Source organism: Buteo buteo, chromosome Z (genome assembly GCF_964188355.1).
Source record: "Buteo buteo chromosome Z, bButBut1.hap1.1, whole genome shotgun sequence".
Classification (NCBI taxonomy): Eukaryota; Metazoa; Chordata; class Aves; order Accipitriformes; family Accipitridae; genus Buteo; species Buteo buteo.
The window spans coordinates 26,295,144-26,304,580 of record NC_134204.1 but is presented as its reverse complement, the minus strand read 5'-3'; the positions used below and the strand labels follow the sequence as shown (position 1 = coordinate 26,304,580).

At 41.8% G+C, this 9,437-nt stretch overlaps 1 protein-coding gene across 2 annotated transcripts in view; it reads left to right on the top strand.

Annotated features, from left to right (window-relative positions):
• Window positions 1-391: 391 nt before the first annotated feature.
• SCAMP1 (secretory carrier membrane protein 1) overlaps window positions 392-9,437 on the top strand; it is a 49,940-nt gene continuing 40,894 nt past the window's right edge. Inside the window, exon 1 of one of the 2 annotated variants that reach the window (XM_075021697.1) lies at window positions 392-556. In XM_075021697.1, the coding sequence (XP_074877798.1) occupies window positions 500-556 (57 nt within the window). In that variant the 5' untranslated portion in view covers window positions 392-499. The remainder of the gene's footprint in view (window positions 557-9,437) is intronic. The other variant, XM_075021696.1, reaches the window with a different exon arrangement.

Here is a 9,437-nt window from a genome sequence, read left to right as displayed (position 1 = left end):
GCGGCTGCCGCGCGGAGCCTGCCACAGGCGGGAAGCCCCGGGCCTCCCTCTTCCACGGCTCCCGGCTGGTGCTGACAAGCGAGGGCGGCGGGACAGGGTCCCCCATCGCCCCCCGTCAGCCCAGGCGGAGCGGCGAGGGCGCCCAACACACCTCACCCGCCCCTGGAATGGGCTCTTCTAGCCCTCCCCCGCCCTCCCGAAATGGGCGCCCCCAAGCCCTGCCCCCGCCCTGCCTCCTGCCCGTGCCGGGAGTAGGCGCTCCCCCTCTCCTCCAAGGCCGTCCCGCCCCGTAACCTCACTTCCGGGGCGGCCATTTTGGGAGGTCGGCGCTCCGTGGCTGGTCGGTGCGGAGGGGGCGGGCCCGGGCGCGGGTCGCAGCGGCTGGTGACAGCGGCAGGGGCGGGGGGGGTGGGGGGCAGCCCGCGAGCCGGCGAGTGTCGGGGGCGCCGTGAGGGGAAGAGCCGCCACCCGGTGAGCGCACGGCCCGGCTGCCCCCGCCATGTCGGACTTCGACAGCAACCCCTTCGCCGACCCGGACCTCAACAACCCCTTCAAGGTGAGGCTGGGGGCGGGGAAGGGGCGGCCGTGAGCCTTCCTCGGCGTGGCGGCGGGGGGAGCGGCCTGTGCCGAGCCGCGGGCATCCCGGGGGAGGGGCCCCGGCCCTTTCTCCCGCTGCGTGCGGGGGGGCCGCTCCCTGCCGCGGGAGGTGGGGAAGGGCCGGTGCTGCGGGGTAGCGCTGGCCTCGGCGGGGGGGGGGCGCTGGCCGGCAGCGGCGGAGGGGCCTGCCCGCCGCGAGCCTTGGGGCACGACGGCTCGGGGGGGGCCCGTAGGATAAGCAGGGGTTTTTTGGAAGCCCTGGGAGCGGTCGTAGCCGCTTCACAACTTCAGGTTTCCCTGTTTCCTTCTCATGCTAAAATAACACAAATAGCGTTTCGGGTGGATTGTTTTGAAGGGGGAAAAAAAAAAAGGCTTCTTGATTTAGGCGGTAACTTTGTGTGCGTATAATACTACTACAGTCTGTTTTCTTCCGTTTGACTGACCCAGATAGTTAAGGTCAGTGAATTTACTCCCTTTTTCCTCTCTAGCCTCCTCCCAGCCTCCGTCAAGCTTACTTGCTTTTTGACGTTAGTTCTGAAGCATGCAGGGTACTGATGGCTGGGCATAAGGTCTACCCTGCATCCCAAAATGCTGCATTGTAATGTATTCTAAAGCTTTTAGTTTTCGCACTATTGACTTGTCATACATCTGAGAATTGTTTCTTCACCTGCTGTTCTGGCTTCAGCTGTCAAAATGAGCTGACCTCCTTAGATGCTCCCCCTTCTTTCCATTTCTTCCTTTGCTATTTGAATCCAGTTCAACTAGTTTATTGAGCTACTTACTTTAATAATCTTACTAAACTTTTTTTTGCTGCATTTTATTTCATGCTGATGCTTGTGGAATGATTGCTGGAGGTGACTTATTGATATGTGTGTCCATCCATCCGTTCCCCCGTCCCCACCCCCCCCTTAAGGGAAGGTGCACCTCCAGGGTGGAATGCAGTGGATATGCAAGACATCTGTTCCATAATAATTCCCTAAGCAACATAACCTGCAACCTTAGATGTTAACAACACCAGGGGAGGTTGGTTTGCTGACTCTAAGAGAAACAACGCGGAGGGTGGAGTGGAGTGGAAACGCTGGCCAGACTCTGTGATATCACTGCAGGGATGGGGAGCTGGAACTACTGGAACAAGAATGGAAGGTCCCTGCATTGAATCGAGTGAAGCAAGGAGGTGAAATAAGGGGAGTTCTGTCAATGCTATGGCCTTACTTCTGAATTGTTTCATAAGTACCCAGTTCTGGAGTAGTGACACGCTAAATCATGTTCCCTGGGTGAACTTTGCTCATTATAATCTCATTATAATACCAAAACACACCTCCGTCCCAAAAACTACCTGCCTCCGAGGTGCGACCATCCCTCACTGAGCATGCGCTCTGAATCTCTAGCATATACCTTTAAAAGTAAAGTGAGAGAACTTTATACCAATCAAAGTAAAGGTATGTATGACTAGAGTCACTCAAGCTCCACCTAAAAAATAAGAAAATATGAAAGGGCTTAAGAGAGGAAGACTGTTAGGGAAGACACCATGATAGACAAGTTGGGAGGACATCGCTGACTTCTGGGATCAGTTAAAGGTTCGAACCTCTGAACCTCTCTTCCTCCCCCCCCTCCCCTTTCCCCCCCAAAGGGACACCTATTGGGTGAGATTCAAACCTTCTGTTATACCGAGTGCCTCCCTGGGAAACTTAGAAATCTCTATAGAGTTTTTCCATAATTTATTGTGCTTGTAGTCGACTGTATTATTGTTATTTGCATGTGCTTTGCAGACAGTGTATTTATCACTGGCAATCCAAAAGAACCTGTACTGTTGCTTTAATAAACTGCTCTGCTCATTAATCTAGTTGTAATAGTTTGTTAATGCAACCAAACTCCCTAAGTCTGGTAATTCTCGTGCATTGAACGTGGCTAAGCCGACAGCACAGTACACTATTAAGTGCATCTGTCATCGTGATAGTTCAACATATTGAACGCAACCGGACTTACAGAACTGAATTGGACATTAGTCAGAAATTAAACCTAGCTGCCCCCAGCCCCTCTGACATCTGAGGATAAGCTGGAACACAAGGGGGTTTATTTTCTGCCAAACTTCTTTACCCTTTAATGCAACAGATGCTTTAAAGCGCACACACATAGTATATAGCAGTGAGTTCAGAATGTCAGCTGGAATAATTAAGCCTTTTAAAAATTGAGCTGTCACATTTCAAGCATAATTCTGTGCAGGTAGCTACTGGAAGCATAGAGTTACTGACATTTTTTCATTGGAGTCTGTCTGAATCATTAGTTTGTTTTTTATGGTCATAAAATTTAGTCAGTAGTATTCCTTAGGCTAGACACTGTGTTTTTACTTGATGCTGTACACAATGCAATGACCTTCCAGATGAACAGCAGCCCTGGCATTGAGGGTGTTGCCAAAAATAGTTTGGACTGGCAGCAGTGGCAGTGAGCTTTGTTCTTTTAAATACCTTTTGGCACAAGCACTGAAAAGGTGTCATTTTTCTAGAATGTGTCTTCAGCAACAAAAATATGTTATGCTTTTCCTCACTTTTTGTAACAGTTATGAAAATAACATCTAGCAAAATTTTTTGTGTATAGATACCAAGAGTGGTTAGGGGTACTGGGAGCAGTACTGTTGTCCCTGCATCACTTACCAGCTGAGGTAGCTTGTCCTATGTAGTTTCTGAGACCTGAGCTTGGGACCTACCTCAAACATACTTGCAGTTTGAAGGCAATGCTTAAAGTGCAGTAGTTTATTCCAGTTTCTCTTCGGGGAAAGACTTCTGTTGTAGCTGTCAGGGAGAATCCACGCTCTACTTCCCATCTGCAATGCATCACGGTAAAAGGATGCTATAAGAACTTCTCTGTAACTTGAAGCTCACTGTTAAGCACAGTTCTGGATTTCTTTCATTTGCAGAAGTGGTTTAGGAAAAATGTATCTGTTCCTTTTTCAGAGGCTTTTTTCACTTCCTTCAATCTTTCCATCACATTCCACTGCCCACAAAAGGTAATCTTGCACACCTTTACTCGTCCACACATTTAACTTGAAGGGGCAGAAGGCCTCATATATAAGCCAAACCTTGTTTGTCATCACGTTGGCATAACAGCTTTGAAATTAGTGGGTATTCGTGCATGTCTGCATTTAAGTTTTTTCTCACCCTGTGCTTTAAAATACTTTATCCGTAGAACTAGTATTTCTAGATGGACCCTGAAACCTAAGTTGTGTTGTCTGAACACCTTATTCAAATATACTCATATTTTTATTTGTCGTTGCTTGATAATTTAAAGTATGATGTGATTAGTTGTTTTCCTTACTTTTGAAACCACTTCCTGTGCTAATGTAATAGCACAAAGTATTATGGCAGAGAAGCGGGGGGGGGGCACAGCGCATCACGTGGAAGAGTTGTTGCCAAGGTCTAAAGATAGATCCTTCTTTTTCTTAAATATTTTGGTTTTACTAATTGTCTGTGATCTACTTGAGGTTTCCTGTGACTGTTCCCATGCCTTTTAATAAAAAGATTTCAGCAGAGATTCTTGCTTGATGTTGAATCAAATAAATATGTTCTCTGGGAAGATAAAGGTAAAGCAGAAACATCTAGTTTGCTCAGTATTTTGGGTAGTTAATTCTTTTGGAAACCTGAAATTAAATTAAGTTTCTGCTTTAGTATCTACTGGAAATAATGAAATTTAGTTTGTAAAATAGAATTTCTTCTTTCAAGTATTAGCTTACTTGGATGGATCATAAAACATTGTTGATTTTGAGACAGTGGCTACTTAACCTCTGCTTTTTCTTCTTTTATTCTTTAAAAAAACCAAACCAAACTTGAACTGAACCCAAAGGCTGATATGCTTTTGAAGTTATAGTATTCCTCTGTAAATAGCCATGTCTGGATGCTGTACCAACAAACCAAGACAAGTTTTGGTTTGAAGGACAGGAGGTAATGAAACAAACAGATAAGTAACAGAAGAAAATGCATCCATGTACCATACAAATGAAGACATGATAATCCTGCTATAATTTCATGTAGCAGCATTGTGAAGAAGTACACATTTGGTGTGAGCTCAAGTATCATAAATGAAAGCAGAGTAATAATGAAAGCTGTTTCATTTCTTTCACTGAGAAGCACTTGTCATAACTTGTGAGTATAAGTTCACATTTGGAAGTTCTCATTGACAAGTGCTGCAGTCCCACAACACCTGAACAGGGTGAGCAGAGCAGATCCAGCGATGGTAACTGTGTTCAGCCAAGAGTCTAGAGTGCTAGACAAATCCATAGAGAGGAGGCAGATCTGAGCCCAAGTTAGAAAGTCAAGTCAGGGGCAGGATCAGGTCCAGTGCAAGTAACCAGGGTCAGCCAACAGTCTGGTGATGACCAGGGAAGTTCTTAGTGATGAGGTGGGTCTGACCACCTGGGAGGTGATATGGATACAAAGGTTCTGAAACAGCAGTCTCTCAAAATCCAGTGTAAATTTCACTTAATCTGAAGCAATTCAGCAATTCGCATACAATAAAAATGTGTTGTTTCTGTAGTTGTGTTTATTTTTTTTTTTCTTTTATAAGTGAATGATACTACTACAAAGAGAAGAAATTCTTTTTTTAAGTAGAGCTATGAATTTCACAGGCCTTTGTGGCTTGGCTGACAGACTGTAAAAGGTTTGTGGGCTGGCTGTTAACAGTCATCCAAACATATGAAACGGTTACTTTTGAGTGACTGTGGAATTGGGACTTTAAAAACTGTGTTCTGTGATTAATTGGGTCGGTTCATCTGATGTATTTAGAGCTCTGAACAGGTGCAGGTATTTGGTACTATAGAAATTATGGTAGGACTGAAAACTGAGATACATTTCTGTTTAAATGTGAATGGTGACCTTTAGGTAAAAGCCAAACCACTATGTGATATGGATGAAGTTTTGAACAGAATGGCCTATGTCTTGTTCAGTTTTAGTGTGGAAGGACACAATCATGGAAACTCTCAAATGTATGTAATGTTAATTATGCGAGTAGTTTCTTTGGGTGGGATTAGGTATCCAAACTGTGGTTAGGTTTGAGTTGTTGCTCCAAAAAGACACAGATCTTATGTAGTTCTGTCATGACTGCCATTCTTGTGTGGATGTCCAAGATGCTCTGAGATACGTAAAAATGGCATTAGGCACCTGAATTGCTCCTGCTGAGGTTGCAGGATTACATGAGTCACTAGAGCTAAGTATATGTTAGAGCTTAAATTTACTGCAGAGGTAATTCCAGTTTTAAGTTGGATATTACACTTAATCTGACTCACATGAGCACAAATTAATCTTCCATCTGGTTTGGCAGGAAGTACAAGCTGGATGTTCGATGCTGAAGTTAATAGTGCAAATGACTGCTACCTTGTGTGGCAGCAGAATCTATAATGTTTACACCTTGATTGCTCAAGTGAAGCTAAAGTGATAGAAACTTACAGGAAGAAAGAGAAGTCTTAGTTATTTTTGAGGGATCAGGACTCTGATTTCTTGATGTGTTTCTGCAGTGTTTGTGCTTTAGAATTCAAAAGTTGTGTTGTGTGCCTATATGCATAACTGAGTTTTAATTCTTTTATATGACTGAAATATACCCAATTAAATTGTCTGTCTTTAAATTAGTAAAGGACATAAAATACAAATATTTTTCTGACTTTAATAATTGGTTTCCCTTCATGACCTCAAAACTTAAAAATTCCCCTAAATCTTGAGTAATTTAATGCTGAACGTCATGGTATTGGAAGTGTCCTTTAGCTGCCCTACATGGTAGTTAGCTTTCAAGAGTACACTTCATCAGTGCTGTAACTGCACTCTAATCTATTAAAACTATGAAGTGTTCTAATAGGTATTCAGTAACAGTTATACCTGCATTTTTTCCAGATTTTCAGTAAAGTGTTAGCACATATTACATTACTATTATTATTGCACTATGTATTGAGATTTAATATTACAAAGAGGAACATAACACACATTTCAGAGCTGAGGAAAAAGATTTGAGAATAGGTATGAGATGGAGATGAAGCTTTGTTAGGCATCCAATACTCCATTGCAAGATGGGGCTGGTGCAAGTTTTAGGACAAATTTGGCCTTGTGAGCCTCTGAAGTTCTTTTGGCTTCAGAGGTGGGGAATTTGCCTTGCTTAGTAGCTCAGAACCCTTTGTAGCTCTGCTTCCATGAGGTAATGTGGCATGTAGCGGGCACTGCATGAGAACCAAGTATAAGAACCAGTTGGCTACTTTTGTGCTGTCCTATTTAAAAATTGTGTTCTGGTAGTGCTAGAGTGAAAATCTTTTGAATATCATTCTGTGAGGGGGGTGGGAAATGACTGATCAGTGAATGAGACGTTAAACTTGAAATTGTGAAAGAACAGTTGTAGCAGTTACTCAGTTGTTTTGGGTTTGTTTATTTGTTTATTTATTTTATTATTAGAAGTACAGAAATAGTCTTTATTTTGCCTCTAAGTAATTAATTCCTCCAGGTGTTACATGTGTAACCTTTAAGGACAATTCTTTCTTGCAGTAAGTGGTTTTTAATCATAGGTTAAAATATATTATTGTTGGTGCAATACGTAAGGCTTCCTTTATATGGTTAAATGTAAACTGTTTATACAGCTAATGTATTATTAGAATAGTGAAAAATGAAATCTCAATTTAGTTGCTGTTTGTGAACACAGTTTCTGTACCTTTACTCATTCTTGGGCCTGGGATGATGAAGGAAGAAAGCATGAAGAACCAGCAATGTTTGACACTGCATCAAAACGTCAGTAGCTTCTTGAAACTTAACTTTTCCATCTGCAGCTTGTGGCATGAACAGGGAGGAAGTCTTTGGGGAGTTTAGCTCTTTGATTCATACCAAATGTTTACTGAACATGTACAAATTGCAATTTCAGAGGCTTCATCTGCCTGAATGTAGTGTTATGGGACTGAAAAACACATCCTTCATGTGTAGGCTATCTTCTTTTCCAAGTGTCAGGTCCTAATATAAAAGCTGAAATGCAGCAGTTAACACAGGAGTAAGAAAACTTTGATATCCTTTTGCTGGCCAAATAAATTTTTTTCTCCCAATTTTATCCTCAAAAGCTAAGCTTTGTCAGAAATCTCTCCCCCAAAATGCTCATGAGGACATAGTGAAAGCAAAGTATATCATATGGAGAGTTTAAACTGAAACAGCAATAGCTTTGATTGCTTTCCAGAACTCGTTTATGAAAAGTGGGATGCATAGTTTTCTCTTTGAGAAATCAAAAACCTCAGACCAGCAAACATAGTTTCAGGCATTTTTTCATTGCATTTTTGCTTAATTTTCTGAGCTGGTGGTGTGATCTTGGGAAGTACTCAACAGAAAGCAGGAAGTACAACTGTTACTACAAAAAAAAACCCCAAACAAACCTCAGGATGAATTCTTACTGGAAAGTGTACAATTAGTGTTACTCACATTTAGAAAAGGCTAATATGAAGTGGGTATAGGGAATAAGTTGTGATAATCATTGAAGAGCTTAACTTGAAATGAATAGAGCTTATCCTTTTCACGTAGCAAAACAAAGCCTTTCAGTAGGAGTGGTAGGGAAAAGAAATCCTTGTTGGTCAAGATTGGCTTTGCTAGATTTGTGGATCTAATCTCATGATTTCCCCAGGGTGGATTCACCAGTCTGGATTTGGTCCTGTTAGACCTCCGGCTTCTGCTTCTATTCTGTATACAGTCAGAGTTTTTTTAAGGAGTAACATCTTTGCTGAGCATGTTGGGTAGTTTGGAGGGTAAGATAGGGGTTGTGCCTCTTTTGCTTTCTGGGAACTTTAAAGCACAAAAAGCAACAGGGAAAATGCATAGCTAGATGAAGCTGGTTCTGGAACAGTAAATGCCAAAGAAGCTGGCAAAGTGAAGGCTGGTTGATACCAGCAACTGGTAAAGCAGTTAGCTTGGATAAACTTATTTGTGGGGATCTTGAAGTAGAAGAGAAAAATTTTATGGTGACAGATCTTAAGGGTAGCCAGTGACTAATGAGGGACGTGGTAGGATTGATGCAGTGAATTATTGATAACATAAAGACACTTCATCTTCTAAGGGTTTTTGTGATGCGGAAAACTTTTCTCAGCTTACATTGCAACTACTCCAGTCATTAAGAGATCATTCTTAGCTCTTGAACTTAATGTAGAACTAAGGTCAAAAATGAAGATTTCTACAGTTGTTTTCAGTAGCTTATTCTTCCCTTGAATATACTTAAGGAGCTATGTAACTGATAAGGTGTTTTCCATATTTTCTTTTTCTGACTTCATTCACTAAAAGTAATTAATCCTCTTCATTTAAAATCTTCATTTTTTGTGTTCATAGTATGTTGTTTCTCCTTAGTCTTTTTTCCCTAGGACTAACCAGGTGTACTTCTGTCACTTTACTCAGATACTTGGTATTTGAATTTGCATGTAAATTTTAAAAAGAAAGAAAGGAAAAAAAAAAAGAATTCTGTCACGTCTAAGAGCAGCATTTCAGTTTATGCTTTTTTCCAAACAACATGATTATTCTATTGTTTTGATGTATAATATTCCTGGTATCCAAGTCTTGGAAGATACTTAGTTGTCTTGCTTACTTGCCCTTGTCAATCAGTGTTAAAAATGGACCTTATTATCCCATTTTCTTAGCAGTTACAAGTACCCTCTGTTCTTTTCCTTGTAAAAGTATCTTATGCATTTTTCCCTGTACCTCTTACCAACAATTTTTTTTGTTCTACTTAGGTTATGTGATTTTTATTTGAAATTCTTGTTTTCAGTTACTGATGTGTTGCAAAACAATTATAATCTCTATCCCAGTCAGGGTTTAGAATGAGTGTTTATAAACCCTGTTTCTTGACCTCTGCAA